This window comes from Streptopelia decaocto, assembly GCF_964273445.1.
Source record: "Streptopelia decaocto genome assembly, chromosome: 5".
Taxonomy (NCBI): Eukaryota; Metazoa; Chordata; class Aves; order Columbiformes; family Columbidae; genus Streptopelia; species Streptopelia decaocto.
Genome location: NC_138659.1, coordinates 68,049,998 through 68,067,542, shown reverse-complemented (window position 1 = coordinate 68,067,542; position 17,545 = coordinate 68,049,998). Strand labels below are relative to the sequence as shown.

Below are 17,545 nucleotides of genomic sequence, written 5' to 3'. Positions count from 1 at the left end.
AGGTCCATGCTGCTGCCTTGGCCCTTCCTGTGGGAAGCACAGGCTGGTCTGTGGGGATGCTGGTGGGGATGCAGCTTTGGGAAGTGCAGGAAGGCTGGTTTTCTCAGGGTAGGATGATTGAGTGCAAATTTGAATTCATATTGGTGTAGTGTGTCTGCCCCTGTGGTTTCCCCTTCACTAGTACTTTCATCAGTGCTGGTATTTTTACTGTACCACTACACAAGCATTTTCCATCCCTTAATTTGTATGGCAGCCAAATGAATTATCCCCTAAATTAAACTTTAGATCTACAAAGATTGTGCACAGAGTGGAGACAGGGAGCCGTGCCAACACCAAATCAGATCATGATTTTTATAGGTAACAAATGATGTAAACCAAAGTAATGCTGTGTTACTTACAAGGGGTAGCGTCTGCTATATCAGGAGTTGTAGAGACTGACGGAGTGGATGAGTTTGTTACTGTGAGATGGGAAAACATGAAATCAAACATTGACCATGCATTAAATATATTGACGGTTTAAGGGTCTTTTGCAAACCCAGTAATTCTGTGATTCCAGGACTCACATGAAAAATGCTAAACTAGTAAACTGCTCACCATGGTTCAAGAAATGACCAGAAATATATACCTGGTGTTTCAGGTGTTGTGGACTCAGTCGGGGCTGTCAAAGAGAAAGTAAATGCCACATTTCAGTGACTGTTCCATTACTGTGTGAGCAAAGCAAGGACTGTTAATGGGAAGGGAATCAGTTTATTCCTAGGATCAAGGATTAGACCAGTTCTACTAAAGCTAAAGCCACACATACCTGTTGTTTCTGATGTTGTGTCTTCTGCAGGGGCTGATGCGAGACAGGAGAGAAAACAAACCCACAGTTAGCTGTTGTCCCAGCACTGGGCAGGCGTGAGGTACCCGAACCCCAGGAGACCTGCAGGTCTCATTCCACAGCTCCTGGAAGATGCTGCTCTGCCCAGGGTGGGCATCAGCAAAGGCGGTATTCTGTACCAATACCATGCCCCCTTCCCTCCTTCATTGTATATGGAAGCCAAGGGAAAGACTATTGGGATTATCCCTGAAGCTAATGGTTAAATCCACAATATTATACACACAGTGGAGACAGGAAGCCAGTCAATATGTTTTTACAATTTGGGCAGACAACTAAGCCCGTAAACTGGAATAACGCTGTATTACTTACAAGTGGTAGTGTCTTCTGGTTCAGGAGTAGGAGAGACTGCTAGTGTGGAAAAGAAAATATGAAATTAAATCTCATCTGCATTTCAAATGTATATTTTTGTCCCAAGACCCGTAACAGGAGTCTCAGCTGCTTACAGTATAACAAGAAGCCATGTGAACCATCAGGAACACTTGCCTGCATGGCTGAAGGCAGCCCCAGTACCACTGCATTTGAGTCTGAACACACACGCTGAGGTGACACAGCCAGAGGGATGCTGTGTGTCACCTCAGAAAACCCTACAGCAAGACCCCGAGCTTGGGCAGGGAAACCAATGGTGCAGCTGGACAGGGCACAGCTCTGGCAGCCTTGCCAGGAAGGCAGGTAGTCTGCTAAATCCTCACTTGAGACCCAAAATGTGAGTGCCTGACATTTAATTGATTGACTCAGTTCGTGAGCACTGTGTGAGCCAGGGATCCTGCTGTCCTTCACGGTCTGACAGCAGCTCTGCTCAACACAGCTCAACAAGTGACCAGAAATAAATACCTGGTGTGTCAGCCACTATGGACTCAGTCAGGACTGCCAAAGAGAAAGGAAAAGCCAGGCTTCGGTAATTTTTCCAGTCTTGAGTGAGCAAAGCAACGTTATTATTTAGGTGTAATTAGGTATAATGAGATTCTAAACCAAACTACATAGCAGTTTACCCCATAGTTTGGAATTTGTATAAAGCAACTTGTGGTATTTACATCACTCTTGGGGGTGGATGGAAACCCTGTGCATGGTTGTGTGTGTCTCCAGAAAGGTCAACGGGCTCAGTGCAGCAGGACACTTCTGTCCACAGATCCCACCAGGAGCTCGTGTCCACCTGAGCACTTGCAATTCTTTGGGGCTAACGATGACTTACAGGCTCTCTCAGCTCCAAGACAGCATGAATTTTGGCTCAGTGCTGCTAATTAACACTCGGCGATGAGATAAGTTGTATTTGACTAAACCTGAGATAAAAGAACAAACACTGAAGTACTCCGTACCTGTTGTTTCCGGTGTGGTAGGCTCCAGAGGAACTGTTGGGAGAGAAGATAAAAACTATCAAAAGAAGAAAAAGAAGATTGATTGTTTCAGTTATAGAGTGTTAAAAGCAGCAGCACAGTCTGGGTTCTCCCCAAAACTGTGACTGATGCGATGTTTTCTGAAGCCTTGGAGAAATCTACAGATGTTTCTGCTTAGCTGTTGGTGTTTCTGACATGCCATTTGCCCTGTGCAACGAGTACATCTGTTGACATGGGGCAGAGAATAAATAACAGAGAGTTAATAAATAAAATGAAAAAGGTGAGCACCTTCACAGATAACTCCAGCGTCCTCCTTGTGGTAGCAGTCGTGCGTGCCCAGCCCCTGGTGAGAGCACTGCTCCAGGGAGGATTCGTCCCCACTGCACTCCACCTCGTCCAGGAGAACAGCTCCTGTGCCTTGCCCAAAAAAGGCATCGTATTTGGCCCAGAGCGCCTGTCCGCAGCCCAGCTGCCTGCACACAACCGCGGCATCACTCATGTCCCAGCCGTCATCGCAGACGGTGGCCCAGCTCCCGTTGTGAAAGACTTCAAGGCGTCCCGAGCACGTGTCCGGTCCATCCACCAGTCTCAGGGACATGTCTTGGAAAAGCAGAAGAAAACATGCGGGCACTCGGGAGCCTCAGAAATGGGCTTTCCAGGTGCATTTATCAAATAGCAAAAGTGAGCTTTGTGGTGGTGTACAAAAAGTGGCAAAATAATGAAATTTATCTTACTGTAACAAGCCACCTTGTGTCTGTTCATCACCTATCATAAATCCTTAGTCTCATGGTGTGCCATATACACCTCAGTGTAAATATATTTTTTTCTCTTTCAGGCTCTGATATCTGTAGCTAACATAACTATTGCTATTGATACCAGCATTCTTTAACAGCAAGACTCTTAGATAAGCCTCACCTATCTCAGAAACTCTACTTACACACGTTTACTTGCTCTGAAGTTTTTACCTATAAAATTTTTACCTTCTTACCAGTGTTTAAGTTACTATATAACATATATCATCTGTGAAAGCTTTGCAAGACCCATTTAGGGAAAACTCACCAGCTGGAACAGGCTCTGTTGTGACTGTGGGAGTAACTGGCTCTAGGAAAGGAAATGGAAAAGTACATATCTAGTAGATACTAGTAGATACAGAAGATACTTAATAACATTTTTCAGTTACTATGTGAAGAAACAAACCAACAAACAAAGCCCAGTAGTGATTTAGAGCACCCCATTCATCTCTGGAAGCATCATCACCAAAAGGCAGAAGACTGCAAACCCTTTTTTAAATGTCAGGTGTTAATGGTTGCAGTTACCTTGCAGGTGTAACCTTTAATTATTTTTGGTGTCAGACATACCCACCAAAGAGACACGTGTCTGCTTAGGCCACATGTTTAATTCCACTTGAGGCCTTTACTAAAAAAACCTAACTCTATTAAAAATTTGCTTTAATTTTTCCCCAGGGAAAGGTATCCCCAGGATAAGCTGTAAACCAGCATTCTTTGTGCCTAGTCCCATCTGCCCCTTTAAGCCAGTTACATTAAATCTTGGTAATTTTGGGCTCATAGAGGATATGGATCATCGTATGGGTGAGCTTTGCCCATGGACCACCACTTGCCATGGCACTGGTGGCAGAGAGGTTGCAGTGACTCCAGTTCTCCAACCACACACGTGTTTGCAGTCAGAATACGGAATTGCTGGAAAACTGGGAATTGATTTGGAAAAAATCCTAAAGGAAGTTACTAAAAATAATTTCCTAGTAAATACAAGAAAAGGAAAATTGATTTACTAGTCATATTTCATAATTTATGGGAAATCAGTGCTAGGAGGACTGAAATGCTATAGTGATGGTGTAAAATTATGACTCAATTAGTAATGCATAAAGCTGTCAGATAATAGAGTAGGAAATGGCATCAGATAAGACTGACAATAATGTTCCAGGTTGCCAAAGGGTTTGAGAATTAAAATTAAATATATATATATATATATATAAACACCATAAAGCCCATATAAAACTCCACATAAATGAATCAATAGAATGAGCTAAAAAGAAAAAAAAAATGTGGTAAAACACAGTAGTTCTCACAGTTGTTGGTTTCATGCCTGAAACCATTCCACAAACAGAAACAAATTGTGTATCACAGTTGCATTGCTCATAAAGTGATGGTTTACAGGACACGTGCTAACGTACCTGCGCAGATGACGCTGGCGTCCTCCTTGTGCCGGCAGTTATGGACAGTGATGCCTTGGTGGGAGCACTGCCACAGGTTGTCCTCGTCCCCTCTGCACTGCACGTCATCCAGGAGGATGTTCCCAGAGCCTGGACCAAACCGGGCTTCAGACAGAGCCAGCAGAGCCTCTCCGCACCCCAGGCTCCTGCACACCACCTCGGCATCCGCCAGCTCCCAGCCGTCATCGCAGACCGTTCCCCAGCTGCCGTTGTAGTAAAGCTCGACGCGGCCCGAGCATCTGCTGCCACCGTCCGCCAGTCGCAGGGACAGAGTGGAGGTGTCTGCTGTGGAGAAAAAGCCCACACCTATGTCAGTGATGTTCACCTGAGGTGGTGGCACAGCCCGTCTTCAGGCCAGATACCACTCCAGGGAAGACAGGAGCAGATAGTCTGCTCTGAGAAAGGATGTACCCCTGTATTTCAGTGCTCTTGTGGGATATTAAGAACACTTGAACCCATCTTTCTGCCTCCAGTACCCAATGGACATGGGCATAGCCCCCTTCCACAACCTGTTGATCTTGAACATGATCCTCCCCATGCAGCTAGCTGCCACCTCTCCCCACTTTGTGCAATAGAGGGAGGGTTTTCTACCATTTCTTCACCCTCATTCTCATCTATACTGTAGTGCTGTCTAAAGGATGAACACAAATACCCAGAGCAAACCTTTTTTTCTGGGATATCTTGCAATTTAAGGGTTGTTTTTCTTTAAGTAATGCCTGGTTCAGCTGCTTTTCCCATCCTTGCAAACCCTCTGGCATAACAGATGGTCGGCGCAGCATCATTTCCCCAGAACAGTAACAGAGCTATTTCTACAGGCCAGGCTCATTTCTGAGAGCTGGGTACTTACAGAATACTCCAAACATCTATCTCACTTTCAGAGAGAAAGGCTTTTAGAGATCTGAAGTTCCAAATTAGTTTTATGGGCCTGGAGTGTATTTTTCTTTCAGAGAAAGAAATCAGAGACACCGCTGACAACATAATTGAGTTCCTCCTACTTTGTGGCCATCATAAACTGCACCAAGTATACACACCTGTCTTACTCCTTGGTGGGTCAGTGATTACAAGGTTTTCATTTTGGGACATTTTGCTGTCACCTGGCAGCCGTTTGTTACCAACTAATGCACATCCATTCAGAATGAGAGCCATGTTTCCTAAGTCTCTTTCTCCTTAATTCCTTTTCGTTGACCATGATCAAAGCTCCTTCCACCCAAGTACCATGTTTATGGTTTGCTTCTGCAAATGTTGGCTGTAAAGAAATGCCAGCAGCAACGTGCTTGGCTCATTTCCCAAGATCTAGGTCTAAACTTCTGCAAGACTGCCAAACATGATTTCAGGGAGAAAAGATGATAATTGAGACAAAAGGTAATAAACCTGTTGATCTAGGTGTTGAATATTCATCAGCAATAGGCAATTCAAAAGTTTAAGAACTGGACTACATTAGCTGTCTAAATCCAGGTGGGAATTGTAAGAAAGAGACATATTAAAAATTCTACATTCAGATCTTGACTTAAATTACAGGCAGAAATGAATTTGTTGTGATTCAGCTGATATTAAAAATGGCTGTATTGGGAGGTAGACCTCTTTCCTAGTCAAGTCTCTAAGTAAACAAAGTGTTTCATTCATCTGAAATATGAACAATCTGAAATTTTGGGGGGTTCTTTTTCACGAAATAAAGAACTGATTAAGTAATAGTCCCTGAATTCTTTAATGTATTTATTCTTGTGAAAGTGTCTATGGACAGCTGAAAGGCAACTTTTTCACTTTCAACAAATTAATAAAAGAAAATAATATTCGCATCTCTTCAAAATCAATATTTTGTGCTTAGTTAAGTACATATTATAATAAAAGGAATTGTGAAATGCTTAGTGATTCTGACCTTTTAACCCAAAGAATAATTTACCTACAGTTTGTACAAATAAAAGTAATGAGATCGTTATTTACAGCTACAGAGGAGCCTTTTTTTTTCCCCTTTAACCATCCAACAGCATCCCTGTTACACACAGTATGAATAAATAAGACGAAATTGTTTGCTCAAGTACTTGGTTAAGTAGACACAGGCAAAGCACTTAATAGTTACAAGCACATAGTTCCATAGTAATGAGGGTATTATTAGGGAACCATATATACACTGTGTATTATGCTCCTTAAGCCTGAATAACAGTCAACAGATCACTCATTTAAGAAATTCACATTCAAACTCTGAAAGCTGCACAAATAAAAGTAAATCCTGAGTGACCACATTTCATTTCTCGTTTTCACTGGTGTGTGCAGAGAAGTGCAAACTCCTTTCATTTAGCTGGAATAGAGCCCAGTCTAAGTGAGGCAAGTGGCAAAGCCTGATCAAAGCTCTGTAAAATATTCTTCAAAGTAGGAAAGTTTTCATTTTGAAAGTGAAGTGACTGGCAGGAAAAAAGGCAGAAAATCACTGACTGAAGTGTATTCTTCGCTGCGCTGAAGATTTGCCTCTGAATTTCTAAGACAACATTTGTAGAAATTAGGGTGGATAGATCCTGGATTTGGAACATGCAAATATTGCTCAAAATAAGCTGAATGGATGGAGCAGTAAGCAAATCTGCTGCTACTACTGGTATTGAGTCACAGCTCTGACCTTTCGACAGCATAGATAAGGCTGTAGAAGACAAGTGGTGTTTAAAAGAAAAGGCTGTAAATAGAGGAGTTATCAGTTACTTTGCTAATTGTTTGTCATGTTATGCAGCATCTTAGCCTAGCAGATGGTAGGGGTGTTAAACAGAGCTACTGTACTGTAATGAGATCCTCAGCTCCTGCCACTGAAACTGGAACAGGACAGACAGAGTGGCAGAAGGAAAGGCAAGATCTGTGCCCTCTCTGGAGGACATGATGAGAATTCAAAGTGATTTTCATAAACTGAATAAATGACAAAAGTCAGCAAGCTGAAATTCAACAAAGACAAGCGGAACGGGCTGCTCATTGGCAAGAGAAAACCAATGCACAAAGGCAAGAACCATCCTTTCAGCTGGCACAGAGGGACCATAGAAAAACTGGAAGCTGGTAATATTTACACTCCAGTGAGGCAGTCCAGCCTCAGTCTTGCAGCTACTTATTCTTCTTGGCATTAAAGAGACCTCAGCTGCTCAGTCAGTTATTGCACATTTAAGGAAGAAAGAGATAACGAGGAGAGCTTGGATGAACAAATAAAGAATATAATAGGCTTGAAAAATAATTAACTCTGAGGCAAACTTTCAAGAGCTGAACTTAGTTTCTGTGAGAAGCATCTTTTACTATCCTGAAAAGAGCTCCAAAGAGGATGGCCACCAGATCCTCTGCTCCCTGGAGTCTGCAGAGCTAAAACAGCAACTGTAGGCACTACAGAAAACGTCCATGGGTAAAATAACTTCAAATATAGTGTCCAATGCATGTTTTTGTGTGTCTTGAAAATATCTGTCAAGATCAAAGGCAAAGTACACACAAAGTCATCTCCCCCAGTGGAGTTTTGCATAGGAGTTTAAAGCCTGAATGCTTTGAATGCTTCTATGAATGCTTCATTAGAAGAGGAGGTAGGACAGCATACAGTGGATAGGAAGGTCCTAGCTCAGTTGTTACTGATGCAAAATGGCCCTGTCTGGTGAAATTCTAGTCATAAGATTTTATAATAACTAAGAAATTATTTCATAGAATCATTAAAACAGCTTATTCATTAGAAACTTGCAAAGTGTCTTACAAAATAGATGCCAGAATAAGAGAATGAGGAACAGGTGGGACATGAGCACACACATTGCAGCACAATCAGCACTGAAGAGTAGCTGGACCCAAGCTCTGCATAATTTAATTTCCCCTCCCCAACAGGGACCACTAAGAGGTGCTGAGGAGGAGCAGATGCATGGGACAAACACACAAATATGCCCAGGATTGTCTCTTGGCCACTTGTTTGCAGCTCAGGGACATTCTGAGCCCCAGATGGTGCCTTGTGTAGTGATGCAGGACAGGGACATTTCTGCTCCTGAACAACAGGAGGCACACAGGTTGTATCTGACTGTTTCTTACCTTTGCTCGGTGTAGTTAACAGTGTTGGAGTTGATGGCTCAGTAGTGTCTGTGACTGGGGAAGATGGGGTCAAGTAATCCCCATCTGTGATGGATGAACCTGTTGAAAGTTTGAGATTAAAAAAAACCAAAATAGGAATAATGAACAATAATGACCAAACATTAATATGAACCAGAATTAAATTTTTGCCTAAAACAATCTGGATTTGTCATTTTGCTAGAAAAGTGTAAAAATACAGGAAGAGAGCAAACATGGGTTTGTCCTCTGTATTTCTACCTGAGCCTCTAACACTACATAATGCCATGATAAATATTTAAAGTTTGGATTTTTTTAGCTTCTTAGCTACTGGAGAATGAAGCAGCATGTTCTTATCCGTATTTATTAAAACTTCATTGCATACATTTTCCATACAGTATGACTTTTCTTTAGCTAACTTAGACTCAAAATTGATTTTACAATTATAACCTTGACTTTGTAAGCTCTGCTTAGGATTGCTGGTGTAGATACTGCCTCAATTTCTTCGTGTGTTGAAGTAGATTCAAAGAAGGAATACAGGGATGTTGAAGGGACTGTGAAAGAGTTGAGGAAATACATTACTGGAGAAAAATATCAATCTCCTTGGTGAAAGAGTCCAACAGGCATGAGTGGGAAGGTACAAAGAACCAGTTTCTGTACTGTGTCAGGTGGTGGCATCTCCGTCTTTAGGATTGGGAAAGAATTGTCAAAGATTATTGAATCTTTAAGGTGATGATATCACAATCTGATTTAACAGTTGATGCTCCCCAGCATAAAGTATCCACTTTTACCCCCACAAAACCACAGATATTTGGGAACTTGTGCTGATACAAACAGGATAAGCACCTTAAAGCCCCAAATTGTTCATAAATACATATCTCCCAAACTGTGACCAATATTTTAGAAATGAAGGTTTTAGAAGGTGGATTCTTTCTTCACTGAGATGATTAGTTAGCTGTTGGCTGACCTTAAACTTTATGCAGTTATCGTAATCCTACTAATGTAGTCTATTTTAAACAAACTTAAACACTGTTATTGTGAGATTTTATGGCATAAGGGCTGTTCTTACCTCTAGTCGGTGTGGAAGTGATTTCTGGAGTTGAGGTACTACCATCTCCTATAAGCGGGGTGGGTGAAATTGATGATTCTCCAGTAGTTTCAGAGACTGTGAGAAAGAAGAAACATGGAAATGAGAGAGAAAGAGAGTTCAGGTAACACTGAGTGACTGAAATCTGCTCTTGGTGAATTTAATTGCCTTCAGGCTTTGTGGAAAAGGAAGTCTGTTTATTAGCTGTGCCCCACATCCACAGACATGGCTCAAACATGGATCTTCACATTAATATTTTGCATTATAAGCCTCACAAAAGTTTCAGACTTCTCTTCCTGAGAGTAAGAAAAGCAAAAAGAATGTGAGAAGCAAAAATGGAAAGGAATGTTGTAACTTAGCAGTAACATTTATCAGCAGTTTCCCAAAACTGCAATAGGGCATGTTTTGTCAACTTTGAACTAAGAAGTTCAAAAAGTAAAATAACAAAGGATATTCTGGTGAAAAGAGGGAAATGTTTCTTACACCTATTCTTGGCTTATCTGACTGAAAGTCTTTCTCCCAGAGATAGAGCAGTCAGTAGAGAAAGGAGAAAGAGGCCATCAGGACTGATGCTGAAATACAGCATCTATTTTTCCTGCAGTTCTCTGCTGGATCTCCTTGCCCTGTGGAAGCATCACTGTTAGCAGATGGGAGCTGTGATGAAGAGGGGAGGAAGGCTGGAGGTAGAGCCAGCTTTCCCATCCCAGCTCGCTGAGCTGAGCCTGCAACAGCCCAGGTTGACAGAGGCTGAATCTGAGCTGAGAAATCCTCAAGAGGGATTACAGGACCTGCTGGTCCTCCTGGGATGGCTTGATAAGAAAGTCCAAGCATAGAGGCTTATAAATGGTTTAGAATCCACATAGGTAATGTTATAAATGGTGAGAAACATAGGCTGGGTGGCCTTCCCCTGAGTCATGTTTCTTACAGAAATAAAAATAATGATATCCTCCAGATTGGATGGATCAAATTCTGCACTATTCAGCTTGCCCTGAAGCAGGCATTGCATTTGCAATTCCTAGTTGAAGTATATAATCACAGAATCACAGAATAGTTTGGGTTGGAAGGGACCTTCCCAGCTCTCCCAGTGCCCCCCCTGCCACGAGCAGGGACATCTTCACCAGCTCAGGTTGCTCAGAGCCCCATCCAGCCTGGCCCAGGATGTCTCCAGGGATGGGGCATCTACCACCTCTCTGGGCAACCTGGGCCATTGTTTCACCACCCTTCAGCTTTTTCAAGCAACATACGAATTTCAGCAGTGGTAGCAGTGTTGGCGATAGCCAGCCCGTGCAGCCAGAAAGCCAGCAGGTTGGTACCACACAGATGAAATTCACAGACAAACATAAGCTGCACTGAGAGATGGTAATTTTCTTGGCATCTCCACTGATGTTCCCTCCAAACCAAAACTTATAACCATATTTTTTCTAACCTGCAAAGGCCATTTACCTGTCTGCAGTGTAGTCGGGGTTTCTGATGTCGTGCTGTCCTCCGTGGTGGTACTAGAGGCATCTGTGCTGCCAGAGGAGACTATAAGGATGAGAAATTAAATGGTTGTAAGCAGCAATTAAAAACTTAAATGTGATTTGAGAAGTTAGTGACTTGTTTAAGGTGTCAGGCTTGATAAAAAAAATGGCATTTTTGGTTTGCTAAATAACCGGAGAGGGCAGAGCTCCAACCAAGGGAGGTAAGAACAAATGCCTGACTGCGCTCCTTAATGTTTCTCGAGTTTTTATGAAACTTAGACACATGAATCACAATAATCTGGACACTTTCGCCCTATAAAATTGAAAGTGTAGTATTCATAGCTACAAGCTCAGAAGTATTAATTATTAAATGCATATTTCCTGCTAGCCTGGTATTTTTAAAGTGAAGCTGTTGTAAGGACATTATTCCTTGACATAAATGTTTGATTTGTAGTTGTCTGCTATGAATATTTTACAGATTTACATGGTCACATCTTAATCCATCTGCAAACCCCAAATTAAGAGAGTATATGTTTTAGTTAGCACTTGCAAAATGTCTGTTCTTATCTGTATAAACTGTGCTTTCAGTATTTTCCTCTGTGACAACAGTGGACTCAAAGTCTATAACTGAGGCCAAGAGAAAGTTGACAAAATAAAAAGAAGAGAGACTGTCAGTAATTGGGAGTGGACATATGAACTGAAATATTGATGAAAGTAATTAGATTGGGCTTTGCAGGACAGTGAGTCAATGCATAGCCCTTAATTTTTGCTGAAACTTTCACCTTCATTTACTATTTAATAATATAGACAGTAGATATTTCTGGCTGCATTCTTCTACTGCTAGAGATGCAACAGTCATTTGGAAAGATGCAAAGGGATCACTGTTAAGGGAAATAAAGAATGAGATTTGTCATGTGCTGTGGAAGAGACTTTCAGCACACAAATGTGCCTCATCTTCCTTGAGGGACACCGAGGTCCCTGGAGCAGCCGATGCCTCAGTCCCTGCTGGGCTTGAGTTGGGTGCAGAGGTGGCCATGGGGTGGGGAAATATGTCACTAAACAGAATCACCACCACAGAAAAAAAAAGACATTTCAAGGATCTGTGAAGTCATTCATACTTTGGGCTTCATGGAAAAGAAAGTCAGTTCCCTGGACTTTGGGTTTTGGTAACGTGGCTCAGAAGAACATCTTCTAATAAGTAATTGGAGACTGATGCAATCAGTGCACCCCTCAGCAGCATATAAACACACCTCATTTCCATTCTACCTTTGCACTAACTTGAGAACCAGGAAAAATTATACAAGATTATTAAAAGAACTGAAGGTCAAGAAAATATCCAGGTAAGAGTGCCTCAGATGAACTGATGGTAAAGATCTCACCATACATACATGCACTCTGGATAATTGTATATGCAGATAGGCTTAATCACATGCCCATTTTCCAACCACATTTTCCTGTGAAAATGAAGGTGATTGGCTCTTCCAAGGCTAACTACATGGAGAATTATTAAATATTTTCACTGAATTCCCAGTGTTTCTCTTGTCTGCTCTAAACAAATCGCATATATCCCTCAAAATTTCCACACATGACATTTGCAGTTTCTTTTTTTTCCCTTGCCTTTGTCAGTAGGAGGTGGGGTTTCTGTGGTAGTTGTCACAACAGTGCTGTCTGTGGAAAATGTTGATGCAGAAGTGGAAGTTTGAGGGTTCTCTGAGGATGCTGGAAGTCAGAGGAAATAAATTATTAGATAACTGTAAGAATGGTCATGAGAACTGAGACACTGGTGAAATGATTTAAGCACCAGGTTTGGTGCAACACTGGTTTAATGCAAAAGACTAATTTCTGATAGAATAATATTTCTGTTGATTAAGAGCAGTTCTAAATGAACATTCGAGACAGAGATGTGCAGAACATGCAGCATCAGTTCAAGACTACTGCGATGTGGTTTTGCAGGTTCAAGTCTTGAGAAAAATGATTTTGTGAACTGCTCCTTCACTTCTGGGCTACATGTGATCAAAACCTGCATTTTAGCAGCCACTCCTTTAGTGGCTTTAGTACTTAACACTTAACACTTAAAAACCCTAGGAAACATGAGTAATATCTGTACTTTAAGGTTTCCAGGGTGCTATCACTATTTCAGGAACAACAGAAAAAACAGAAGTCAGAAACCTAGACTGGGAGTGTTAAGACTCACCTTATGTTTCTCCCTAATTAGTAGTAGATAAGTGGCTAATACAGCTCCTATGAGCAATCCAAAGAACAGAAATAATGTTACAGTGGATGAATAAATAGTAATTTGGAGCAATAATTAGTGATTCAGAGCATGTACCTTTCTAGAATACTGTCTGCCAAGGAGATGCAATCACATGATTTTTGAGTTAAATATTAATCTCTGGGCATTTGGGAAGACTGTGAAGAGCTAATAGACTTATATCTCAAGAGCCCTGCCTTACCTGTCGGTGCAACTGTGGAGCGTGCAGCAGCTGTGAACATGGGAAAAAAGCCAAAATTAACTTCTACTGTGCAGTTGTTTATATTGCTTCAAAACAGGCTGCTTCTAGCTATGCAAACATTGATTTCAGATATGTTTATGACAAGAGTATTAACTTTGATTTTCAATTCAGACATACTTGGTTCACTTCTGGATGCGCTTCTCCTCTTAACTGGCTACCTTTCTTTTTTTTTTGGGAATGGCCTGTAATCAGATGTTGGCTAAAGTGGTCCTGAACTAACTTCTTTTCATCATTTTTATACCCACTGCTTGCCACTACCAATCTTGGTATCTTATCCAGGACATCCTTTTGTTCCTTGATCACACAGACCAGCTTAAACACAAGGAGCCTCCACATGCACACAGTTCAGCTCTAGCCTGATTTCCAAACTCTGTTTCCTGCATTTACGGTCAACATGAAAATCCAAATAAATGATTAATAATGCATAATTTTTTTGGTGGGTTTGTTTTGGTTTTTTTCACCTGAACAGATGACTCCAACATCCTCATTGTGTCCACAGTCATGTGTGTTCCAGCCAGCATGAGGACAGTCCCAAAGGTAAGATTCGGTTCCTTCACACTGGACATCATCCAGATGGATGTCTTCTGTGCCACCACCAAAGTAAGACCATCCAAAGACAGAAACAACATGGCCACAGCCAAGTTGCCTGCATACAACATTGCCACTGTTCTTACTGAAGTGATCGTCACAGACTGTCCCCCATTTCCCTTCATAATAAACTTCAACCCTCCCGGCGCATTGGTCTCCTCCAGAGACCAGTCGTATTTGTGGCTCTCCTGAAACTAAAGCAAAAGACAGGTGAACATCTCAATTTGTTTATTGCCAGGATATCTACACTTCTTATGTATAAGGTTGCATCCTTGTCTGCACAGTGATGGGCTGCTCAGTGTTTCTGTCTTCCCAGTAGCTGGAGCTTACTGGGGAACGTCCAGAGTGTACAAAGCTGGGAGCTGAACAGCAGAGCCCAAATCATGGTTAATTCAGCCCTGTTCACATGGCTCTGCTGCCTACAGGAGCTGGTCTGTCATGGTGGGTTATTGGCTGTGCTGGTGAGATAACCAGCTCACCTCATGTCACTCCACAGGGGTGCCAGGTAAGTTCTTAGTCAGGACCATGTGTCACCCTCTTACCTTTGCGTCTCAATAGGTCTTTTATCCATTTTGAAAGTTTATTCCATATTAAGTTTTGACCTCCAGTTGAGCCTCCCTGTGAGTTCCACCACATACCACTTGCTGTGGCAGACAAGAAAACGTATTAGCATTAATGTAACATATCACAATTCTAGGTATATATTATGTTTTACTGTGAGATGGCACCCCGTATGTGTTGATACAGAGTAAGATACAGTAAGTGTTGGTATGTGGTGCGTTTTTAAAGCAATCCTGTGGTTCCTCCCTGTGTCTGGAAGGACATGCTCATGTCCTCAGTGGAAGATGACTGCAGAGGACTTTATTTCATGGCAGCACAAAGCACAAAGGGATCCAGTCCCAGAATCCTTGTGTGCATCCTTCAGCTCCAGTGAAGACATGGTCTTCTAGGAGATGAGCTCTGCCCAATTTCACTGGGGCAGTAGAAAGGGTTTACTCACCTTTGCCATATGTGATTACCACAGTAGCAGGGGAGGCTGTGGACCATTTGTCTGTGCAGATGATGACAGTTATTTTGGCTGACATCTCAGCATGTTAGATTAAAAGACACAGGTGAGGTTCTTAGGGACAGGGTTTAGTGCCAGAGTTAGGTTATGGTTGGACTTGATGATCTTGTGGGTCTCTTCCAACCTAAATGATTCTATGATTCTATTAAGCTACTTTCTTCACAAATGTCCACTCAGGTCTGCATGGGAAGCCCAATTTTGTCCAACTTTGCAATGAAGAATATACTATCTACTGCATAAGGTATTTAAAAATGTATGTTTGATTAAACCAGACCATGGCATCATAATTCAGATCCTAGGGGATTAACTGGTCTTTCAAAATAATGGTACAAACATGCAGTATTATCATGTGCTTTTGATGATCTGTAGTTTTAGTCACATAAATACCTTTAATAATCTACATATATTCATTGAAAGGAAAAAGGATTTAGGCTTCCAGGAGTCAAAGCAATGTTTTCAAATGACAGATTTCAAAAATAATATCCTTGCTCTTTCAGAATGAGTATGCTCTGCAGAGCTGTGCCTTTTTCAGTCACTAAAATTAGGAGAAATTTCGTTTGGGGATTTTATTTTTTCCCCTTTTAAAAAAAAAAAAAAAAATTGGCATTTGATCTTCAGACATTCACTTTCACAGATTTTTACTTTAATGATATTGAAGTCTTGGGTTTGCAACACAATATCCTAAGTGATTTTTTCAGTCAAAGTTAATCCAGTCTACATACATCAGGTCAAATCAAAGACAAGAGTCAGCCTATTGAATAAGAATAAAGACCATAACATTACTGAAGTGCTGGGATTTGACCACCTTCTTGAAATGCAGCTTAGTCCCCTTTGATGCTGAACTTCCCTCTGGGCTGCCTTTGCTCTTGTCGTATAAATAATTCAATGTAGCCAACCTCTTAACCTACACTCTGTAAAATTATCTCTTTTTGTAAGGGATTGACATTACTTTACTCACCGTGCCTATGCTGATAACTATAGATCAAAGTATCTAATTCAAACCAGCAAGATTATGAGGAAGGTTTGGAGCTATTGTTTGAAGTTTGAAGGAACATGGCACTGCATTAAAGTATATTTTCACCTGGGTCTGGCAGGCTGCTCTGTTTCTTATTCTATATTTAAAAATGTAGAGAAAGACAGAAGTGTAGAAGAATTTAAATTCAAAATTGGAACGTAAGAACAACATTTAGAGAACAGCTTAGCCAAACTATTCCACTCTACAGAAGAGAAACAATGAAAATGTTCTTCAGCCTACAGCCTTCATGTATATCTATTTCTGGTTATACATATATAATTATATATTTAGCCTATGGATTTGATATGAATCTTTGAATTAGAAGGCAAATTAAACCATCAATTTTATGGAGCAAATCTTGCCTGCAGTAGTCTAGGATACTCTTTTCCACCACTTCCCAGCAAGCTGGTCTGTATTTGTAACTAATTCTGTCTGTAACATTTCCCTGGAAAGATGAAAAGTTTTCAGACACAGTACCTGGTTCAGAGAGAAGAGAAGAACTTAACAGGAGCAGCCAAGTAAGACTCACTTGAAGGTCCATTTTCATTGTGGTTGTCTGTTCTAACTCAAAGCAGTTTCAGAATTTATACTAAATGGGTTCTGGTCTACACCAAAGGTGTGTGCTGTGCAATTTGATCTGTCTTCCTCAACTTCCAGATCAATGCCAAGGAAGTGATTTACTGACTATTTTCATTTCACAGGGTACATCCAGACATCCGGATAAGTAGATCCAGATCACAGAGCTGTTCCGGACTGGCTACCAAGATCTTCCCAAACACTCCCCAGGCACCTTTGTGGCTGTGTCCTGATGATGTGGTTGTTCCAGGAAGCAACGATTTACTTTTGGAGATTAGGCTGTTTGGTAAGGATTCTCATACCACTTAGTTAAGTCTCTTTCCAATTTACAATTTACTAAATGAGATTAAATTGATGTGAGAATTGTGTCAAAGGAAGAGTAGCATCTTAAAAATGTCAGGGAAGTCTCAACAAAATTATCTCTCTCTGCTACAGGTTACTCCTCTAAGAAGCAATTTCCATGCTTTTCTGTATTTCTCTGAATTCTCTTTAACCTGTGACTAGATCCCTCCAGTGTGTTAGAGATCTGCAGTTCTCTCTCTCTCAGTTGCAACCTACAGAGCAATAAAATGGCTGTAAGAGGTATTGGCCAAGGTGTGGTTGGGTAAGAAGAAACTAGAAGCAGGTTTTTATTCTACTTGCAAGAGACACGAAATCATAGGATGAGAGGTGGAATATATTGCAATGTCAGTATAAACACAAATAAATAAAAGACTAGGAGAAAACATGAAAAGAAGTCATCATGAAGAGGAAATATACAA

The 17,545-nt window shown here is 41.3% G+C and overlaps 1 protein-coding gene across 1 annotated transcript in view; it reads right to left on the bottom strand.

Moving 5' to 3' along the window:
- The window catches only part of DMBT1 (deleted in malignant brain tumors 1), a gene marked incomplete at both ends in the record, with an annotated part of 49,455 nt that overhangs the window by 3,707 nt on the left and 28,203 nt on the right, over nucleotides 1-17,545 (bottom strand). Inside the window, 5 exons of the mRNA XM_082054207.1 lie at nucleotides 2,194-2,226; nucleotides 2,500-2,811; nucleotides 4,403-4,726; nucleotides 9,549-9,644; nucleotides 11,010-11,090. Coding sequence (XP_081910333.1) covers nucleotides 2,194-2,226; nucleotides 2,500-2,811; nucleotides 4,403-4,726; nucleotides 9,549-9,644; nucleotides 11,010-11,090 — 846 coding nt within the window. The remainder of the gene's footprint in view (nucleotides 1-2,193; nucleotides 2,227-2,499; nucleotides 2,812-4,402; nucleotides 4,727-9,548; nucleotides 9,645-11,009; nucleotides 11,091-17,545) is intronic.